Source organism: Lagenorhynchus albirostris, chromosome 11 (genome assembly GCF_949774975.1).
Source record: "Lagenorhynchus albirostris chromosome 11, mLagAlb1.1, whole genome shotgun sequence".
Lineage (NCBI taxonomy): Eukaryota > Metazoa > Chordata > Mammalia > Artiodactyla > Delphinidae > Lagenorhynchus > Lagenorhynchus albirostris.
Genome location: NC_083105.1, coordinates 64,957,852 through 64,981,960, shown reverse-complemented (window position 1 = coordinate 64,981,960; position 24,109 = coordinate 64,957,852). Strand labels below are relative to the sequence as shown.

The following is a 24,109-nucleotide window of genomic DNA, read 5'->3' as shown; positions in this document are numbered from 1 at the left end:
CTGACCAGGCTGATATACGTATCAGGCAAGGGATAAGAGCATTTTCTACAATCATATTATAAGCAAATATAGTACTATTATTATATAGTGACCAAAGAAGTTCTTTGACCTCTAACTTACAGGAGAACTACCACCTTCCTCCCTCTTACCTTCAAATATTGATACAACATATCTGGAGAATTTTTCAGTTGTCTGAAATCAGATTCAAGCTGAAATGAGTTTGCAGGAACTGGAGGAAGAGCAGTCCTGATAAACTGAGCAGGTGTTTTGTCTACCTCTATAGAAATCTTCTCACTGAAAGTCCGACATACATCCTTTTTCAAATTGACTTCAGGTCTGAAATATTTCAGAAGCATCAAACAATTAGAAAAGAACCACAGGGCTTCCCTGGTGGCGCAGCAGTTAAGAATCTGCCTGCCAATGCAGGGGACACAGGTTTGATCCCTGGCCCGGGAAGATCCTACATGCCGCGGAGCAACTAAGCACGTGCGCCACAACTACTGAGCCTGTGCTCTAGAGCCCGTGAGCCACAAATACTGAGCCCACATGCCACAACTACTGGAGCCCACGCGCCTAGAGCTCGTGCTCTGTAACAAGAGAAGCCACCTCAATGAGAAGCCCGTGCACTGCAACAAAGAGTAGAGAAAGCCCGCAAGCAGCAATGAAGACCAAAGGCAGCCAAAAATCAATAAATAATAATAATAAAAAAGAAAAACAAAGAGAAGAACCACAAATAGTCAAAGCTTATATAAGGAAACATCAACAGAGATTTTTAAATTTCTGACTTTATTAATACTATATTATCTATTTATATTCTGCCAGTAGTAAATTCTTTCAGCTGATAATATATGTATACTTTTGGCAAGACAGATTATACTTGTGCAAATTTTCAGATGCTGGTTACGTAATGACTATTCTCATTAGCTGAGCTAATAGCCTGGCCACCTTTTGAGAAAACATTTCTATACACTGCATTATTATATCACATATACTCACAAGTCAACCTTTCACTCTGAATTATGTGAATTACCACAGTTTCAAGAAAGATTCCAAGAAGGAAGAAATGCTTCCTCCTTTAAAAAAAAAAAAAAAAAAAAACTGCCTACTTAAAGTTTTCCCACAATCTATAATGTCACTGTAAACAACTACTAAAGTTCAAAGTTTAAAACAAAAAAACCTTTTAATAGGACTGTTGAGTAGCAATGCAAAAATATATGAATAAAATTTCAACACCCCAAAGTAAACTACTAAACTATGTCTTTTATATTCTCATCACTAAGAAAATGCATGACTTTTTGAAAAATTCCAAACAAAATTTAAAGAGCCCATGAATATCTTAAATATTAATGGCTAGAATAATAATGCCTAAATTCTACATTGTTTATGAAGCTTCCCTATAAAAAATTAAAAATCCTGAATTACAAAGTGAAACATATTTACTGAAGTTCTAGAAAAGAAAATGCACAAAATCAATTTGTTCAAGATACTTTCATCACTGTTTGCAGACGACATGATGCGATACATAGAAAATCCTAAAAATGCTGTCAGAAATCTACTAGAGCTCATCAATTAATTCAGTAAAGTTGCAGGATAGAAAATTAATACACAGAAATCTCCTGCATTCCTATATACTAACAACGAAAGATCTGACAGTGAAATTAAGGAAACACTCCCATTTACCACTGCATCAAAAAGAATAAAATACCTAGGAATAAACCTACCTAAGGAGACAAAAGACCTCTACTGTGAAAACTATAAGATGCTGATGAAAGAAATCAGAGATGACACAGATGGAAGGATATACCATGTTCTTGGATTGGAAAAATCAATACTGTCAAAATGACTATACTACCCAAGGCAATCTACAGATTCAATGCAATCCCTATCAAATTACCAATGGCATTTTTCACAGAACTAGAGCAAAAAAATTTTTAATTTATATGGAAACACAAAAGACCCTGAATAGCCAAAGCAATCTTGAGAAAGAGAAACAGAGCTGGAGGAATCAGACTCCCTGACTTCAGACTATACTACAAAGCTAGAGTAATCAAAACAGTACAGTACTGGCACAAAAACAGAAATACAGATCAATAAAATAGGCTAGAAAGCCCAGAAATAAATTCACACACCTATGGTCAACTATCTACGACAAAGGAAGCAAGGCTATACAATGGAGAAAAGACAGTCTCTTCAATAAATGGTACTGGGAAAACTGGACAGCTACATGTAGGAGAATAAAATTAGAACATTCTCTAATACCATACACAAAAATAAACTCAAAATGGATCAAAGAACTAAATGTAAGCCTGTATACTATAGAACTCTTAGAGGAAAACACAGGCAGAACACTCTTTGACATAAACTGCAGTAATACCTTTTCTGATCCACCTCCTAGTAAAATGAAAATAAAAACAAAAATAAACAAATGGGACCTAATTAAACTTAAAAGTTTCTGCACAGCAAAGGAAACCATCAACAAAACGAAAAGAAACCACAGAATGGGAGAAAATATTTGCAACCGAAGCAAACGACAAGGGATTAATCTCTAAAATATACAAACAGCTCATGCAGCTCTATGTCTAAAAATCAAACAACCCAATCAAAAAATGGGCAGAAGATCTAAACAGACATTTCTCCAAAGATGACATACAGATGGCCAAAATGCACATGAAAAGATGGTCAACATCACTAATTATCAGAGAAATGCGAATCAAAACTACAGTGAGATATCACCTCACACCAGTCAGAATGGCCATCATCAAAAAATCTACAAACAATAAATACTGGAGAGGGTGTGGAGAAAAGGGAACCCTCCTACACTGGTGATGGGAATATAAATTGGTACAACTGCTATGGAGAACAGTATGGAGGTTCCTTAAAAAACTTAAAACAGAACTACCATATGATCCAGCAATCCCATTCCTGGGCATATATCTGGAGAAAACGATAATCTGAAAGGATACATGCACCCCAATGCTCACTGCAGCACTATTTACAACAGCCAAGACATGGAAGCAACCTAAATGTCCATCGAAAGAGGAATGGATAAATAAGATGTGGTACATACACATAATGGAATATTACTCAGCCATAAAAAAGAATGAAATAATGCCATTTACAGCAACATGGATGGACCTAGAGATTATCATACTAAGTGAATTAAGTCAAAGACAAATATCATATGATACCACTCATACGTGGAATCTAATTTTTTTAAAAAAGATATAAATGAACTTAGTTATAAAACAGAAACAGACTTACAGATATTGAAAACAAACTTATCGTTACCAGAGGGGAAACGTGGAGGGGAGGGATAAATCAGGAGCTTGAGATGAACATACAAAAACTACTATATGTAAGATAAATAAGCAACAAGGACCTACTGTATAGCACAGGAAACTCTGCTCAATATTCTGTGATAATCTATATTGAGAAAGAATCTAAAAAAGAATGAATATATGTATATGTGTAACTGAATCACTTTGCTATATACCTGAAACTAACACAACATTGTAAATCAACTATACTCCAATAAAATTAAAATATATTTTTTTAAAAAGATACTCTCTCTTATTTCTAAAGTCCTCAGTGTGGTAAAGGAATAGTGATCATTCCTTCAGCAAAACCTCTCTTACAGTTAAAAGAAAAACTACAATGTAAAGTTGGATAGTTCAAAAAACTATGTGGATGAGTACAAACCAGAAGTCTCATCAGCAATATCTATTTTCTAGTGGGATTACTGCCATTCTAGATGACTATCAGATAAAAGTATTTCTACTCACTGCAGAGCTGAAGTATCACTGATTTCTTCTATTTTCAATACTTTTGCTTTTGGGATATCACTTGTGGGCAGAAGGTCATCCTGGCTTGAGTTCTTCTTACTCGTGCCAGTGGTTGCTGTTACCTTTGCTGGATTAATAGGATTACGCTCTGGAGCAGCAGCAGCAGTAGTGCTATCTGGTACATCAACAGTCTGCATCAAATTACCAGTTTCTTCGATAATAAGCTTCTTGAGTGGTTTCTAAAACAATTAAAATCAATTCTTTGCATCAACATACAAAGGTTTCCTATTTTAGGGGCACAAATTAAAAGGTTACAGTGTTTTTACAGCCAACATCCCAGTTGTAAGTAAATTCAATTTGGAGTCATACTGCCAGACTACCATATGTAGGTCTAAATGGGGGAAAGAAGATGCATATATAAATAATTACAAGGCAATGGAATATGCATTATTAAAGGTACAGGTACAAAGTGCTAAAAGAACAGAGGAAGGAAGATAAAAATTGACATCGGGGGGCTTCACAGAAAAAGTACCCAGGAATGGCAGTGTTGAAGGGTATGGTCAGTGGAAAGGTGAGAAGTCCAGTAGGGCTGGTGCAAGGGGAGGAGAGGTGGAGACAAAGCCTGAAAGGCTGCTTAAAGGCAGCTTATAAAGGGACTTGTGTGCTGTATCAAGGAGCTTGAAGTTTATCCTAGAGGCAACAAAGCCAAGAAAAAAATATGACCAAGTGACATCAGTATTGTGGGCTGAAGGCAAGTAGAACAAGGCCAGGCAATAACCTGCATTCTGTATGAAAGAAAAGATCCTGCATACCGCAACGAAGATCCTGCAACTAAGATCTGATGCAGCCAAATAAGGAAATAAATAAATATTTTTAAAAAACAAAAACAAAAACCTAACTGCATCCTCTAACTGCTGGATAAAACCAGCCTAGAATTAAAGATTTGCCAAATAATTTACACAAAGTTGGTAAGTACCCGACCACAATAATGGTTTTTAATTTATTAATATAAATAGCATTCACTATTTATTTCAATCATAACAGGTGGCAAATATTGTCAATTTCTTCCCAAGCTTACATGTAATACTCTTTGCTTTTTAATAAAAGACGTTCTTTAGTATACTCTAAGTTTTCATTCCAACTGTACAGTTGAATTTTAAATCAGAAAGCTGCAAATATAAAAACTTTTGACATATATACTAAACTCAGTGTTAAAACCAGGCATTCCATTAGCATAACTAAGAAAAGACCTAATGGTAACAACTGAGTGTTACTAGATGAATGCACATAAATAAAAAAGCTATTAAAAGTCTGTTAACAGAATCCCGTTAGCGGTTCTATCTTTAAGGATAATCATGTTAATCTAAGGCCTTTGCTTTGCTGATAACTATCAACACCAATAGTTTTCTATCAAGATATTGACCAAGAATGGATATGTGTTAGTGTTAAAAAAATAGTGTTAAAGAACAGACTATAAAAAATAGACTATAACTACTGAATTGTATCAATGCAGTTCCATTTAAAACCAAATCCTTTCATTGACAACAGAGGTGTAAACATGATCCTAGTTAATGAATTTCCTAACAGATGATCTCTTTCAGGGTAGACCAGTGGCTACTGAGAGCTGCTCAATGCTACTGATGGCTGGGAGGGATGAGGGGATGACAGTATGCTGGTAACAGGAGTGAAACACAAAAGATACCACTACAGTTGAAAGATGTAAGAAAACATGAAAGGATCAATTCATCTTTTTAAATTAAGATTTAGAAGCATACATTTTATTTAACTATATTATATCATTTCAAGAAAAAGAAAAGAGAAATAAGAATAAACAGAGGGCTTCCCTGGTGGCACAGTGGTTAAGAATCCGCCTGCCAATGCGGGGGACATGGGTTTGAGCCCTGGTCTGGGAAGATTCCACATGCCGCGGAGCAACTAAGCCCATGCGCCACAACTACTGAGCCTGCACTCTAGAGCCCGCAAGCCACAACTACTGAGCCCACGAGCGGCAACTACCAAAACCCACGCACCTAGAGCCGGTGCTCCACAACAAGAGAAGCCACGGCAATGAGGCGCCCGCGCACCGCAACAAAGAGTAGCCCCCGCTCACCGCAACTAGAGAAAGCCTGCGTGCAGCAACAAAGACCCAACACAGCCAAAAATAAATAAATAAATAAATAAAATTATTTAAAAAAAAAAGAATAAACAGAAAGGAGAAAGAGACAAAGGAGACCAAGCAGAACGGTGAATTTTTGATATGGGGAATCAGGAAAATGAAAAAAATAAAATATTTTAGTGGAGACCAAGAGATCAGGACAAACTCTCATTTACTACCATCCTACCTAGGAACCCCAGGCCCAGCTGACCTACATTACTGCTCTCCTACAGTCTCTCTATAGAAGACATATTAACAGTACTCCCCGCTGCAAACCCTCAAGCACAGGACACCCCAACCGAGCCTCTCGCTTGAATAAAGTAACCCCAGGACTCTTTTTTCTCCACCTCCTGGGCCTTCCTTTCTTTCCTGACCACTTTCCTCAGTGTCCAGGTGGCCTCACACATATATGACTGAAAAGGAAATTAACATTTGTTTTACGTGAAACTGCCTTAGCATTATTGGACATTATTTCCTTTGATCTCAACTAACCTGTGAGTTATTCTCAACTTAAGTAGAAAAAGTAAGAATCACATAGGGTTCACACTCGCCTAAAATTTTAAAGCTTATGAAATGGGGCTCAAATCAACTCAAAAGCATCATACCAAACTGCACCTACTATTTTTTAAACAATGCCCACTTTTTAAAATGGAGACCTATTATAAAAATAAATAGCAATTTTTTCCCCTTCCCACTAGGATAATGATTTTGTTTCTGTTGGATCAGTTACAAAATGGTTTACCCCAGATCTCTCAATTCATGAAGGTGTTCTGTTTTGAGATCCAGCCACAAAAGATTCAAATTTATGTTGCATTTTCACAGCTATTAACATAAACTGATTTTTAAACTGAGGGAGAAGAGTACCCAACAGATTTATAAAAGCTGTTTAGGGTATACTGGCCATGGGACATTCTTCCATACACAGATATCTGATTTACCACATGGTAATGTCTTTATAATTATGGACAGCAAAAGTCTGACAAAGGCTTTGTTTTTACCTTTTGAATTAACTTCTGTGACAAAGTTTTACAAAGAGATAAAAGTTTAAATCACATTGGATTAAACATTTAATCACCTTTATTGTTAATAGAATAATAGCAAGTGAATATGATATTTGAAAATGAACATGATATATGAAAATGTATGAAAGCAACTAAGATTTACGCCTGGCACATGAAACAATTATTATCTCAGAAAATTCAAGAATAAAGTCAAAATAAGAACCCAAGAAAAATATTAAACAAAGAATTCCTCTATCTCTTACTAACTTGAACTATGAGCTTGGCAAAACACAAAACTTTCTTTGCCTCACCTTCTTCCTTCGTAAAAGGAGGATAAAAATATCTGCTCCGACTTCCTTGTAAAATTGTTATTTCTCTCAAAGCATCATCCATGCATAACAGTTACTTCTAGGGTGTAGGGAGATCATGATCAGTGAGGGGCACACAGGGAGATTTTTGGAGGCTGATACCTTTCAATTTTTTGACCTGGTTGGTGGTTTCACAGATGTTCACTTTATTCTTTAAATCTTAATTTGTTCTGTGTACTTTTCTATATGCATTTTATCTTTCATTATTTCTATATATAATACCATGTAAATGTTAGAAATTACCATAGAGTCACACACTATATAGATATAGATATAGATATAGATATAAACAAAACAAACCACTGCATTTTACCAGCTACTCTTTCTGTTCCAATATTGCAGGAAAAAACTGGCTTTGTTGGATTTAATGAAAAACAGTATGGCATACCAAAAACAATGTGCAGTGTATATTCTTAAGAATAACTCTGCCTATACAGGCAATACCTTGGAGATACTGCAGGTTCAGTTACAGACCACCACAATAAAGTGAATATTGCAATAAAGCAAGTCACATAAATCTTTTGGTTTCTCAATGCATATAAAAGTTATGTTTACACTATACTGTACTGTTTTAAGTGTGTAATAGCATTATGTCTTAAAAAAACGTACATACCTTAATTAAAAAATACTTTATTGCAAAAAATTGCTAACCATCATCTGAGCCTTCAGCAAGTCTTTTTGCAATAGTAACAAAGATCACTGATCACAGATCACCATAACAAATATGATAGTAATGAAAAAGTTTGAAATATTGCAAAAATTACCAAAATGTGACACAAAGACACGAAGTAAGAAAATGCTATTGGAAAAATGGCGCTGACAGACTTGCTCAGCACAGGGTTGCCACAAACCTTCAATCTGTAAAAAACGCAGTATCTGCAAAGTGCAATAAAACAAGGTATGCCTGTACTAGATGTTTGCCAAAGTGCTAACTTTAGATCAAACCCCACAGAAGATGCAAGACTACTGTAATAAAATCCCAATCTCAAATAACAGTAATAGAAATAAAAATATTTAATTACAAAATGTAAAACAGCTCCAAATTCCTTTAAAGCCAGAAAATATGTAGAAATATTTAGTGTTAAATTAAAAGTCGCTTTAAAAAGTTACCCCAGAACTTTAAACAGCTCAATTTTCCCCAATTTGATTATGCCAATATTCCTAAGAAGTATTTTTTAAAGATTCTAAAAATGGCTCTTGGAAGAGATTTCAACATTTCTTTTCAGAGTCTACTAACTCAACATTTGTTTTCAGCTCTTATTAATAGAACACTGATATTTAAATAGCAAGGGAAAAAATTAAAGGGCCTTTACTTACAGTTGATCCAAGATGAGGTGGATTATCAATGGGTTTTATCACGTTTTGCCTTTGAGTAGAATCAAGAAAGACATCATCCCAGTGTCCTTTCTCAATTAATTCCTTGAAAATAAATTTGTAACCATGACTATCAAAATATGCTCAAGTTAATCACGCAACAAATAAATGTGTTTATGCTTCAGAAAATAAGACCATATTTTGGTGGAAAGAATGCATACCTTTTTAATTTTGGAAAGTTCAGTCACTGCCTGCTTATTTCCAGGTTCCAGAAGTAAAACAGTTTCAAAATCTAAAATGAATTTTTAAGAAATATAATAAATTAGTGAAAATACTTTATGGAGTTCAAAAAATTATATATTTAGTTAGTAACCCCATATTTATCTCAAGAAGTTTTACTCAGGATGCTAGGAAACTGGTGAGCAATAGTAAGAACTAACATTTACCAACTGCTATTCTAGTTGCTTTATATGAATTCTCATGTAACATGACTACAACTCCACTTTACAGTGAAACAACTGAGGCCTTGATCTAGAGGTCATCTAACTTACCAAAACTCACACTGTTAACAAACGACAGGGTAATCACCAAACATAAGACAGAATCTAAGAGAATCCCAGATAATGGAATATTATTAAGCCTTAAAAAGGAATCAAAGTCTGATATATGCTACAACATGCATGAGCCTTAGAGACGTGCTAAGTGAAACAAGCCAGAGACGAAAGGACAACTACTGCATGATTCTACTCACATGAGGTACTAGAATAGTCAAATTCAGAGACAGAAAGTAGAATGTTGATTACCAGGGGCTGGAGGAAGGGGGAATGGAGAGTTATTGTCAAAAGGGTAGCATGTTCAGAATGGAATGATGAAAAAGTTCTGGAGATGTGTAATGGTGATGGCTGACAACAATGTGAATGTACTCAATGCCACTGAGCTGTACACTTAAAAATGGTTAAAACAGTAAATTTTATGTTATGTCTATTTTACCATGATAAAGAAATGCATGGGCTACAGCTGAAGCCAGACTTAAACTGCCAGATTTAAATGAACATTCAAAACACAAAGGCTGAAAACCAATTATATAAGCATTGATGTGTCAAGAAGTTAGAAAACCAGCTAATTAAGCCAAGAGACAGATGAAGGAAGGAAATAAAAAGCAGAAATATGTAAAACAGAAAACACACAAGAGAAGTAAGTTGGTTCTTCAAAATAACCAACAGAATAAATACGTAAAAGATCATGAAAAAATAAGAATAACTAGTATCAAGAAAAAAAGCGGGGGCATCACTACAGTCTCATATTATCCTCTACCTCCTGGTTGCTGACTCCCTTTTCATTCTTGCCTCTTTCTTGCTCTTTTCCTTCTCACCTATAATTCGAATTTTTCATTGATTTTGGTCAGATTGTACTGTATGCTATTAAAAGATAACCAGGTCCACTATGGAAGCTGAATTCCTTCAAATCTACAAACGTATTCATGATCTAAACTGTGAAAGAAAATGTACTTTTCTAGGTTCTGTATCCTTGAAACATGGGAAGGCTATGCAAATCTCTGCTTCTATAACAGGAGTGTCAACAGGAAGAGTGAGGGCCGGGTGTTATAAAAATAGTCTTACCTTGTTTGGCCTCATTAAGCTTTCCCAAAAATGTTCTTGCAGTTCCCCTCCTGGCAAAGGCTTTCGAATACGAGCCATCTAATAAAATAGCTTGTGTGCAGTCTTTTTCAGCCTCTTCATACCTATTAAACATGATAAAACGACCAAGTGGAAAAATGTAGCTTACAGCAAACTTCATATAAACTGAGTTTCTAATATAAAAATATACATATAATTTCAATTACCAGCTCCCAAATCTGTGTTTGAGGGAAAAGACTAATTTTTAAATTTTTTATTCTCACCAAATTTTGGAATCATCTGGTGAGGAAAGAGAAGGTATCAGATTAAGGGGAAGTCAGGAATGAGTCTGCTGGAAGGATGAAATTAATGATGATAAAATATGAGTAGAGCAGACAAAAGAACACCACTGGTGGCAGTGTACCTCCCCTCCAACTCTCAGTATGTACAGGTACTATAATAAAAATTATAACTGGCATTAAATCTCCAAACTTCATTAATATTTACCCACAGTACACATCACCTAAGGAAAACAGCACACACAGAACTCAGGATCCATTATATATGTGAAAGCATACCACCTACTACTTTTCATAAATTCTACTCAGTCATGCAACCAGCAATTAATTCAGTCTGAGTACTGCTTTATGACAACAAAAAGCTAAGAAAAACTAAAAAAAAAACAAACAATAGAAAAAACTTGAGACCCTCATATATATTAAAATGACATTAATGAATTATTGTGAATTTATTTGGCATAATAATGGTATTGTGGTTATGTATGAAACATCCTTTAGGGATGAAATATCATAATGTCTCTGATTTGCTTTACAATAATTCCGGGGGAAAACAGCTGAAACAAATATGACAAAAAAGGTATGGCTAGTGAACACTAGATGATTTGGTACATAGAGTTTATTATGAAAAGTTTCATAATAACAAATATTTTTAAAAAAAAGAATCTTCTGTGATCACATGCTTCCCAACGCCTAAGTGAATGCCATTCTACCTTCAAAACAAGACCTAGGGTGAAAAAGATTAAACACCTCTGAATTCTTTAATTCACTTTTCAGCAAGAGAAAGAACATGTTTGTGTGTGTTCGTGTCCATGCCCCAACCAGTATATGTTCTACTTGACTTATTATATCATTCTCCCATTCAAGATACTGCATGGTCCCCACATTTTTTACAATAAAGTCTGCAGAGCACAAAGTCGGGGGCTTGCATGACGCTCCAGCCTTATCTCTATCACTGCCCCTGCATGCCAGCCATCATATGAACCACTTGTCCTTTCCAGAGGTACCATGGAATTTCCAACTCCTGTGCCTGTGAACCTGCACGAGGACACTCGACCTGTTTTTTCACCTCACTAATCATACTATCCCTTTAGATCTCGGTTCAGGTCAAACTCCTGTTTGAAAGAGTTGCTCTTCTCCTTGTTCCTCATCTAGTCTGTAATATCTGACAGCAGTCACTATGTAGAAGAGAAAACTTCTGATATTAACTGAATCTAAAAGACACACTAGAAAAAGATACAAATAAGAGTCACGTAGGGAGACCTTCAAGATGGCAGAAGAGTAAGACGTGGAGATCACCTTCCTCCCCACAAATACATCAGAAATACATCTACATGTGGAACAACCCCTACAGAACACCTACTGAACGCTGGCAGAAGACCTCAGACCACCCAAAAGGCAAGAAACTCCCCACATACCTGGGTAGGGCGAAAGAAAAAACAGAGACAAAAGAATAGGGACGGGACCTGCACCTCTGGGAGGGAGCTGTGAAGGAGGAAAAGTTTCCACACACTAGGAAGCCCTTTCACTGGTGGAGACAGGGGGTGGGCAGGGGGGAAGCTTCGGAGCCACAGAGGAGAGCGCAGCCACAGGGGTGCAGAGGGCAAAGCGGAGAGATTCCCGCACAGAGGATCGGTGCCGACCAGCACTCACCAGCCCGAGAGGCTTGTCTGCTCACCCGCCGGGGCGGGCAGGGGCTGGAAGCTGAGGCTCGGGCTTTGGTCGGAGTGCAGGGAGAGGACTGGGGTTGGTGGCATGAACACAGCCTGAGGGGGCCAGTGCGCCACAGCTAGACAGGAGGGAGTCCGGGAAAAAGTCTGGACCTGCCTAAGAAGCAAGAGATCACTGTTTCGGGGTGCGCGAGGAGGGGGGATTCAGAGCACCGCCAAAACGAGCTCCAGAGACGGGAATGAGCCACGGCTATCAGCGCGGAACCCAGAGACGGGCATGGGACGCTGAGGCTGCTGCTGCCGCCACCAAGAAGCCTGTGTGCGAGCACAGGTCACTGTCCACACCCCCCTCCTGGAGCCTGTGCAGCCCGCCACTGCCAGGGTCCCGGGATCCAGGGACAACTTTCCCAGGAGAACGCACACGGTGCACCTCAGGCTGTTGCAACGTCACGCCGGCCTCTGCCGCCGCAGACTCACCCCACATCCGTAACCCTCCCTCCCCCCGGCCTGAGTGAGCCAGAGCCCCCTAGTCAGCTGCTCCTTTAACCCCATCCTGTCTAAGCTAAGAACAGATGCCCTCAGGTGACCTACACGAAGAGGCGGGGCCAAATCCAAAGCTGAACGCCCTGTAGCTGTGCGAACAAAGAAGAGAAAGGGAAATCCCTCCCAGAAGCCTCAGGAGCAGCGGATTAAATCTCCACAACCAACTTGATGTACCCTGCATCTGTGGAATACCTGAATAGACAACGAATCATCCCAAATTCAGGAGGTGGACTTTGGGAGCAACGATATATTTTTTTCCTTTTTCTCTATTGGTGAGTGTGTATGTGTATGCTTCTGTGTGAGATTTTGTCTGCACAACTTTGCTTTTACCATTTGTCCTAGGGTTCTGTCTGTCCATTAATTTTTGGGGGGTTTTTTGTATGTTTTTTAGCATTTGTTATCATTGGTGGATTTGTTTTTTGGTTTGGTTGTTCTCTTTTTTCTTTTTTCTTTTTTTATTACTTTTTAATTTTTTTATTTTAATAACTTTATTTTATTTCTTTTTTTTCTCTCTCTTTTTTTCTCCCTTTTCTTCTGAGCCATGTGCCTGACAGGGTCTTGCTGCTCCAGCCAGGTGTCAGGCCTGTGCCTCTGAAGTGGGAGAGCCAAGTTCAGGACATTGGTCCACCAGAGACCTCTCAGATCCACATAATATCAAACGGCAAAAGCTCTCCCAGGGATCTCCATCTCAACGCTAAGACCCAGCTCCACTCAACAACCAGCAAGCTAGTGCTGGACACCCTATGCCAAACAACTAGCAAGATAGGAACACAACCCCACCCATTGGCAGAGAGGCTGCCTAAAATCATAATAAGGTCACAAACACCCCAAAACACACCACTGGACACGGACCTGCCCACGAGAAAGACGAGATCCAGCTTCATCCACCAGATGCAGGCACCAGTCCCCTGTACCAGGAACCCTACACAACCCACTGAACCAACCTTAGCCACTTCGGGAAGACACCAAAAACAATGGGAACTACGAACCTGCAGTCTGCGAAAAGGAGACCCCAAACACAGTAAGATAAGCAAAATGAGAAGACAGAGAAACACCCAGCAGATGAAGGAGCAAGGTAAAAACCCACCAGACCAAACAAATGAAGAGGAAATAGGCAGTCTACCTGAAAAAGAATTCAGAGTAATGAGAGTAAAGATAATCCAAAATCTTGGAAATAGAATGGAGAAAATACAAGAAACGTTTAACAAGGACCTAGAAGAACTAAAGAGTGAACAAACAATGATGAACAACACAATAAATGAAATTAAAAATTCTCTAAAAGGAATCAACAGCAGAAAAACTGAGGCAGAAGAACGGATAAGTGACCTGGAAGATAAAATAGTGGAAATAACTACTGCAGAGCAGAATAAAGAAAAAAGAATGAAAAGAATGGATGACAGTCTCAGAGACCTCTGGAACAACATTAAATGCACCAACATTCAAATTACAGGGGTCCCAGAAGAAGAAGAAAAAAGAAAGGGACTGAGAAAATATCTGAAGAGATTATAGGTGAAAACTTCCCTAATATGGGAAAGAAAATAGTCAATCAAAGTCACGAAGCGCAGTGAGTCCCATACAGGATAAATCCAAGGAGAAACACGCCAAGACACATATTAATCACAGTATCAAAAATTAAATACAAAGAAAAAATATTAAAAGCAGCAAGGGAAAAACAAAAAAATAACATATAAGAAAATCCCCATAAGGTTAACAGCTGATCTTTCAGCAGAAACTGCAAGCCAAAATGGAGTGGCAGGACATATTTAAAGTGATGAAAGGTAAAAACCTACAACCAAGATTACTCTACCCAGCAAGGATCTCATTCAGATTCGATGGAGAAATCAAAAGCTTTACAGACAAGCAAAAGCTAAGAGAATTCAGCACCACCAAACCAGCTTTACAACAAAGGCTAAAGGAACTTCTCTAGGCAAGAAACAGAAGAGAAGGAAAAGATCTACAATAACAAACCCAAAACAATTAAGAAAATGGTAATAGGGACATACATATTGCTAATTACCTTAAATGTAAATGGATGAAATGCCCCAACCAAAAGACACCGACTGGCTGAATGGATAAAAAACAAAACCCATATATATGCTGTCTACAAGAGACCCACTTCAGAACTAGGGACACATACAGAGTGAAAGTGAGGGGATGGAAAAAAGATATTCCATGCAAATGGAAATCAAAAGAAAGCTGGAGTAGCAATTCTCACATCAGACAAAACAGACTTTAAAATAAAGACTATTACAAGAGACAAAGAAGGACACTACATAATGATCAAGGGCTCAATCCAAGAAGAAGATATAACAATTGAAAGTATTTATGCACCCAACATAGGAGCACCTCAATACATAAGGCAAATGCTAACAGCCATAAAAGGGGAAATCGACAGTAACACAAACATAGTAGGAGACTTTAATACCCCACTTTCACCAATGGGCAGATCATCCAAAATGAAAATAAACAAGGAAACAAGCTTTAAATGATACATTAAATAATATGGACTTAATTGATATTTATAGGACATTTCATCCGAAAACAACAGAATACACTTTCTTCTCAAGTGCTCATGGAACATTCACCAGGATAGATCATATCTTGGGTCACAAATCAACGCTTGATAAATTTAAGAAAATTGAAATTGCATCAAGTATGTTTTCCAACCACAATGCTATGAGACTAGATATCAATTACAGGAAAAAATCTGTAAAAATTACAAGCTCATGGAGGCTAAACAATACGCTACTTAATAAGCAAGAGATCACTGAAGAAATCAAAGAGGAAATCAAAAAATACCTAGAAACAAATGACAATGAAAACATGACGACCCAAAACCAATGGGATGCAGCAAAAGCAGTTCTAAGAGGGAAGTTTATAGCAATACAATCCTACCTCAAGAAACAAGAAACATCTCAAATAAACAACCTAATCTTACACCTAAAGCAATTAAAGAAAAAAGAACCAAAAAACCCCAAAGTTAAGAAGAGGAAAGAAATCATAAAGATCAGATCAGAAATAAATGAAACAGAAATGAAGGAAACAATAGCAAGATCAATAAAACTAAAAGCTGGTTCTTTGAGAAGATAAACAAAATAGATAAACCATTAGCCAGACTCATCAAGAAAAAAAGGGAGAAGACTCAAATCGACAGAATTAGAAATGAAAAAGGAGAAGTAACAACTGACACTGTAGAAATACAAAGGATCATGAGAGATTACTACAAGCAACTATATGCGAATAAAATGAACAACCTGGAAAAATGAACAAATTCTTAGAAAGGCACAACCTTCCAAGACTGAACCAGGAAGACATAGAAAATATTAACAGACCAAAAACAAGCACTGAAATTGAGACTGTGATTAAAAATCTTCCAACAAACAAAAGCCCAGGACCAGATGACTTCACAGGCAAATTCCATCAAACATTTAGAGAAGAGCTAACACCTATCCTTCTCAAACACTTCCAGACAAAGACGTCTCAGAGAAAGAAAATTACAGGCCAACAGCACTGATGAACATAGATGCAAAAATCCTCAACAGAATACTAGCAATGGAATCCAACAGCACATTAAAAGGATCATACACCATGATCAAGTGGGGTTTATCCTAGGAATGCAAGGATTCTTCAATGTATGCAAATCAATCAATGTGATACAGCATATTAACAAACTGAAGAATAAAAACCATATGATTATCTCATTAGATGCAGAGAAAGCTTTCAACACAATTCAACACACACTTATGATAAAAACCCTCCAGAAAGTAGGCATAGAGGGAACTTATCTCAACATAATAAAGGCCATATATGACAAACCGACAGCCAACATTGTTCTCAATGGTGAAAACTGAAACCATTTCCACTAAGATCAGTAACAAGGCATGGTTGCCCATTCTCACCACTATTATTCAACATAGTTGTGGAAGTTTTAGCCACCACAGTCAGAGAAGAAAAAGAAATAAAAGGAATCCAAATTGGAAAAGAAGAAGTAAAGCTGTCACTGTTTGCCGATGACATGATACTATACATAGAGAATCCTAAAGATGCTACCAGAAAACTACGAGAGCTAATCAATGAATTTGGTAAAGTAACAGGATACAAAATTAATGCACAGAAGTCTCTTACATTCCTATAAACTAATGATGAAAAATCAGAAAGAGAAATTAAAGAAACACTCCCACTGACCACTGCAACAAAAGAATAAAATACCTAGGAATACACCTACCTAAGGAGACAAAAGACCTGTATGCAGAAAACTATAAGACACTGATGAAAGAAAATAAAGATACAAACAGATGGAGAGATATACCATGTTTTTGGATTGGAATAATCAACACTGTGAAAATGACTATACTACCCAAAGCAATCCACAGATTCAGTGCAATCCCTATCAAACTACCAATGGCATTTTTCACAGAACTGGAACAAAAAATTTCACCATCTGTATGCAAACACAAAAGACCCCGAATAACCAAAGCAATCTTGAGAAAGAAAAACGGAGCTGGAGGAATCAGCCTCCCTGACTTCAGGCTATACTACAAAGCTACAGTATCAAGACAGTATGGAACTGTCCACAAAAACTGAAATATAGATCAATGGAACAGGATAGAAAGCCCAGAGGTGAAGCCACGCACATATGGTCACCTTATTTTTGATAAAAGGAGGCAAGAATATACAATGAAGAAAAGACAGCCTCTTCAGTAAGTGGTGCTGGGAAAACTGGACAGCTACATGTAAAAGAATGAAATCAGAACACTCCCTAACACCATACACAAAAATAAACTCAAAATGGATTAAAGACCTAAATGTAAGGCCAGACACTATAAAACACTTAGAGGAAAACATAGGCAGAACACCCTATGACATAAATCACAGCAAGATCCTTTTTGACCCACCTCCTAGAGAAATGGAAATAAAAACAAAAATAAACAAATGGGACCTAATGAAACTTCAAAGCTTTTGCACAGCAAAGGAAACCATAAACAAGACCAAAAGACAACCCTCAGAATGGGAGAAAATATTTGCAAATGAAGCAACTGACAAAGGATTAATCTCCAAAATATACAAGCAACTCATACAGCTCAATATCAAAAAAAGAAACAACCCAATCCGCAGATGGGCAGAAGACCTAAACAGACATTTCTCCAAAGAAGATATACAGATTGCCAACAAACAAATGAATGCTCAACATCATTAATCATTAGAGAAATGCAAATCAAAACTACAATGAGGTATATCACCTCACACCAGTCAGAATGGCCATCATCAAAAAAATCTACACACAATACATGCTAGAGAGCATGTGGAGAAAAGGGAACCCTCTTGCACTGTTGGTGGGAATGTAAATTGATGCAGCCACTATGGAGAACAGTATGGAGGTTCCTTAAAAAACTAAAAATAGAACTACCATATGACCCAGCAATCCCACTACTGGGCATATACCCTGAGAAAACCATAATTCAAAAAGTCATGTACCAAAATGTTCATTGCAGCTCTATTTACAATAGCCAGGACATGGAAGCAACCTAAGTGTCCATCGACAGATGAATGGATAAAAAAGGTGTGGCACATATATAAAATGGAGTACTACTCAGCCATAAAAAGGAACGAAATTGAGTTATTTGTAGTGAGGTGGATGGACCTAGGGTCTGTCACACAGAGTTCAGTCAGTCAGAAAGAGAAAAACACATACCTTATGCTAATACATATACATGGAATCTAAAAAAAAAAATGGTTATGAAGAACGTAGGGGCAGGACAGGAATAAAGACGCAGATGTAGACAATGGACTTGAGGACACCAGGAGGGGGAAGGGTAAGCTGGGACGAAGTGAGAGTGGCATGGACATATGTACACTACCAAATGTAAAACAGATAGCTAGTGGGAAGCAGCTGCATAGCACAGGGAGATCAGCTCCGTGCTTTGTGACCGCCTAGAGGGGTGGGATAGGGAGGATGGGAGGGAGACGCAAGAGGGAGGAGATATGGGGACATATGTATATGTATAGCTGATTCACTTTGTTATAAGGCAGAAACTAACGCACCATTGTAAAGCAATTATACTCCACTAAAGGTGTTTTAAAAAGTCACATAATAGTTCTTTCAAATTAAAAAATACTGTTAACTTGTCATAATATACTTATGTGGTTATCAACTAAAGTAATAAAACACAATAAATTAGAGCTCTCATAAATGTAAATATAATCACCTATTAGAAGGTATTATTCTTGGCACTAGTCAAACCTAAAAATGTAGGCCTTACAATTTTTAAATCATGTGCAATTCTGGAATAGCAAAATTCAAAATTTTCCTAAGTTAGTAAGATATGCAATGATCTTTACTCTGACTAATCAAAATAATACACTTCTAATGTGTCTATTAATTTCAATGAGGTTAAATATACAATCAAAATTTTCTTATATGATAGAGGTTCCTATCCTGAGATCCTGTGAGAGATCTGAAAACTTGGTTGGGAAAAATACAGTACCCTTATTTTCATTAACTTTTAAATGAAATGCAGCTTTCCTTTCAATTACAAGTGTAGATAACAAACCACAGTAGTAAAAACAGTACCTATGACTTTGTCACCAATAAAAATCAGTTATTTTCGTATCACATTACATTTGTTACAGACATCTTTAAGATAACACAACTACTTCAGGAATACAGTGGTAGTTTAACCTGCTGTTTGTTTGCATGTGATCTTAGTACCCCTGTTTATAAATGCTCCTACGACACAGCTGGCCAGCTACCAGGCAACTCTGTCCCTAGCAGTCACTCGGATGCCAAAGAATGAAGCCATATGTTATCACACTGGTATAATGTAATCATCTGTGCTGCTTTCTGGGCATTACCTAGACATACTGGTTGATCAATATGTGGAAGGTGTGTCAAAGAACACCCCCAAGTTCTAGTGGCTTTATTCAAACTTTCACAATAATATGTCTTTAAAAAATTTTTTAACTTTAACTTGCCTGTATTTTTATTTATTTTTAACTTGCCTGTATTTTAAACATAGTTTCTCATTTTGTACTATGTTAATTTTTAAAAGTATGTATACCAATGTATCACAAATTTTAATATTTTTAAAACTCTATTTCAACATAGTTGATTTCCTTTGTAATCCTAAATGTATCATTATGCAGTTAAAAATATTATCTTGAGAAAGGTGCACCACGCAGCCAAAGTGGTCTACGGCACCAGAATAGTTTAGAATCCTTACTTATAATAGTTATAGGAAGTTTTAATTCTGTAACTAGTGTGTAAAGTATTATTACAACAGATTCAAAGACATAGTTTCTGTCATCAGATATTATCCTGCTGACTGTCCAACATGGAGCCCTTGAATGCATCCAGAAATATGTGGTTAGTATCACAGGACCAAGTTTTAGTTGTATATGTAATCAATCAGCAGTTTCAATGACAGCAATTCCCTTTTGTTATATATGTATACACTTCCAGATAAGATTCTGCCCAAAGGGTTCTGAGGTTAAAAATAACTTTCAAATCACTAATTCAGAATAACATAAAGAAATAAAAGAAGTGTTAAATTGTGTAATGCCAGAGCATTAAAACTGGAAAAATATTTTAGAGCTAACTTTTACTGAATATGTACTATGACACACATACACACCCTCTCTCTCTCTCTAACTTTAATGCTTAGAAGTAAATGAATTACATTTATTATTTAGCTAATATGCCAATTTATGGTAAATTTCATTTTTCATCTTGAAAAGAATTAAAAGTAACCAATACTTACTTCTGAATCTTCAGATAGGCCATTGCTCTGTTAGCCGGAAGAAGGGCATTAGCGCCATCTGCTGCTATCCCTCGAGTATAGCATTCGATTGCTCTTTCATATTTCCCCTCTTTGAAAAATGCATTCCCCTGTCATTTTGGAAAGAAGTATGGAGAAGAATAAAAAAGAAAATGCAAAAACAAAAGTTAGTTGAATTCAAATCTTTAGCAACACTGCAAGTATACCCATCATTATTATATCAGTAATTAAACTATATTTTAATTGCTAAAAATCCATGATACATGTTTTAGAATCTGTTAGTTTGGACTGCTTTTACAATGGTGTTAATCTCTTTTCAGTACTAAAAAAAAAGTATGCTACTATATTACCTTGCCGCATTAACCATTATTTTATTAATTAAGATTGGACAAAGCTTAAATTAAAAACACATTTTAATAAATATAGGCCCAGGGGTTTCCCTGGTGGCGCAGTGGTTGAGAGTCTGCTTGCTGATGCAGGGGACACGGGTTCGTGCCCCGGTCCTGGAAGATCCCACATGCCGTGGAGCGGCTGGGCCCGTGAGCCATGGCCACTGGGCCTGCACGTCTGGAGCCTGTGCTCCGCAACGGGAGAGGCCACAACAGTGAGAGGCCCACGTACTGCAAAAAAAATAAATAAATAAATAAAAAATAAATATAGGCCCAGGGGCTTTCCTGGTGGCACAGTGGTTAAGAATCCACCTGCCAATGCAGGGGACACGGGTTCGAGCACTGGTCTGGGAAGATCCCACATGCCGTGGAGCAACTAAGCCCAGGTGCCACAACTACTGAGCCTGCACTCTAGAGCCCGTGAGCCACAACTACTGAAGCCCATGCGCCAGAACTACTGAAGCCCGTGTGCCTAGAGCCCGTGCTCTGCAACAAGAGAAGCCACCACAATGAGAAACCTGGGCACTGCAACGCAGAGTAGCTGCCGCTAACGGCAACTAGAGAAAGCCCGCGCACAGCAACGAAGACCAACATAGCCAAAAAATAAATAAGTAAATAGAATTTTATAAATAAATATAGGCCCGAATATTATACTCTTTAGTAATATTAGAATCTGTACAGGGAATTCCCTGGCGGTCCAGTGGTTAGGACTCCACGCTCTCACTGCTGAGGGCCTTGGTTCAAACCCTGGTCAGGGAACTAAGATCCCACAAGCCACAAGGCACAGCCAAAAAAAATAGAATCTCTACAGAAGAATTTCAAAACTCAAATAATTTTTGTGAAAGAACAGAGTATCAGACTGTACAGCTCACTCTTCAGTAACATTAATATGCCTAAACATAGGATAAATTAAACTGTATTGGAATGTGTATACTAGAGTTCACTGTAACATTTATTTCTAATCAGAATCAGATATATCACAATCAATAATCATTCCATAAGCATTTGTTGTGGGTCCATGAAAGGCTATAATATGTTAAATTAAATCTCAACTCAGGATTTCTAAAGAAATTTTTATTAGAAATAGTTCAGTGGGAGTTAATGAAAAATAAGTAAGAATGAATTGTAATTTATTTGTATGTTAAATTTATAACCACAATATGTAAATATATGTTAAAATGCTCAAAAATAATTTGTTTCCTAAACTTAAATACTTTTTTAACATTATGTATTAAGTCATCAATTACTCAAAGTTTTAATTAGTAGGCCCCAGAAGTTTTAGTATATTTAAGTTTCAGTTTCTACTGAAGAAGAATTTTAATATAATATTAGGAAAGACAGAAACTTAACTGATACACAAAAAGCTAAGAGTAAGCTCAGAGAAACATATATTTGTTGGAATCCTGGATTACCCGATCTTTCTCTGAAATGGCCTGCTGTTTATTCTGTCGCTCTTCAATTTGTTTTTTCTCTCCTTCAGCTGACTTAATCATTGTATCAGCTTCCTCTGGATATGAGTTTTCTTTGGAAGTTAAAGCCTAGGAGACATAGCAGTCAGCTAAAATAAAACAAGTAATGGAAGACGCATACATATTTGACTTTAAAACAATAAATTATTCAAATATATTAGAATTCCTGCCACATTTCAAATAATTAAAATAATATTTACATCAATTCAAAATCTTTCTACTTACTAAAATAAAAAGCAAAGAAATTTAATGTGCATCTTATTCCAATTAAAATAAGTAATATTCACTAAAGACAGTTGTTCATTTATTTATTCAACAAATATTTATTGAATTTCTACACTGTTCTAGGAACAATTTTCAAAAATAAAGAAGGTAATTGAGACCACATCACCAAATTTCTCAAATTTAATATTCATAGTCATTATTTGACCTAGGACAAAACACGAAAATACACAATACAGTTCACAATTATAATCAAGTTGATATATCTACCAACAGATTTTATGTGCAATAAGTAATGGCAATATTTAAAGGCAGACTTTCCCCAATCATTCACTTTTTTATCAAAGTTTCAACAGATGGCAAAATAATTATAACTGATTCAACAGCAAAGTAAAAGGAATATGTAACTGTTCAGTATCATTTGACAGCAAATTTTACATTCAAGTACCTATTTTCTTACTGTTAAAAAATCAGTATTATTTTTGCTATATAGACCATAAAGATGGAGCAACTTTAAAACTATACAAAAATCAAAGAAATATGCAAAAGTACAAAAATCAAAGCACAAGCCAAATCCGAAAAATCAGTGAGATAAAGAAAAATGATTCTGACATCTAGGAAAAAGTGAAGCAGCAGTAGTTCTAAATATCTCAGACAACTTTTTAAGATAATAACTAATTAAGAATCTTTAAATACCATTATACCACCTCTAGCTTACAAATTTGTTTAGTAAAAAACTCTATAGTACAAAGAATTAAAAGTAGAAAAATGTCTATGTTACATAGTACAAAGTCTATGCAAAAACCTTTACTTTATCAAATAAAAGGAATAAGTAATGTACTTAATTTAAATAACCAGTTTACCTGATTAATTTTCCTGAGTTCATTTGTAGCTTCAAAGTTATTGGGTTCCAGTTCTAATACTTTTTCATAATCTGAGTAAAACAGAAGATAATGAATATTTGAAAGACATATGAGATTAAAAAACCGGTATAGAACAACAATCATTTGCTTACATGTGACAAATAGGTAACTATCCTGTAGCAAAATTAAGAGGAACTAAGAAACACTAACATTATGCCACTGGACTTCCTCCATTCCCCCAGGACAGACAAAACCCTGACAGAATCCTTGTGACAGATCACCTTCTTCTACCAGCCCCAGGAAGAATACTTGCTATCATAAGTTATACTTCATAAAACCAAGAAGGAGCACAATCTTTCAGACATCAGCGTCATTCAGATTTTGTGATTTGTACTATGCAAACCTATTTTATGGAATAATGGAAGGCTTAGAATTTACAAATAAATAAAAATGTGTTAAGGCTTTACATGCATTACCTCTAGCCTCATGATAGCCAACAAGATGTTTTAATCCCTATTTTACAGATGAGAAATTGAAAATCAGAGAAGATACGTAACCTTCTCCTGGTCACACAGCTCATGGTCAAATGAGAATTTGAACCAAAGTCTAATTGGTGGCAAATAACATGCTCTTTTCCCAAAATATC

The 24,109-nt window shown here is 36.6% G+C and overlaps 1 protein-coding gene across 2 annotated transcripts in view; it reads right to left on the bottom strand.

Moving 5' to 3' along the window:
- The window catches only part of RPAP3 (RNA polymerase II associated protein 3), a 41,734-nt gene that overhangs the window by 4,159 nt on the left and 13,466 nt on the right, over positions 1 to 24,109 (bottom strand). For both annotated transcript variants that reach the window (XM_060166447.1, XM_060166446.1), the window contains exons 7-14: positions 23,464 to 23,534; positions 22,322 to 22,447; positions 20,503 to 20,630; positions 10,240 to 10,361; positions 8,842 to 8,912; positions 8,624 to 8,725; positions 3,783 to 4,021; positions 150 to 336 (exon numbers count right to left, since the gene is read on the bottom strand). In XM_060166447.1, the coding sequence (XP_060022430.1) occupies positions 150 to 336; positions 3,783 to 4,021; positions 8,624 to 8,725; positions 8,842 to 8,912; positions 10,240 to 10,361; positions 20,503 to 20,630; positions 22,322 to 22,447; positions 23,464 to 23,534 (1,046 nt within the window). The remainder of the gene's footprint in view (positions 1 to 149; positions 337 to 3,782; positions 4,022 to 8,623; positions 8,726 to 8,841; positions 8,913 to 10,239; positions 10,362 to 20,502; positions 20,631 to 22,321; positions 22,448 to 23,463; positions 23,535 to 24,109) is intronic.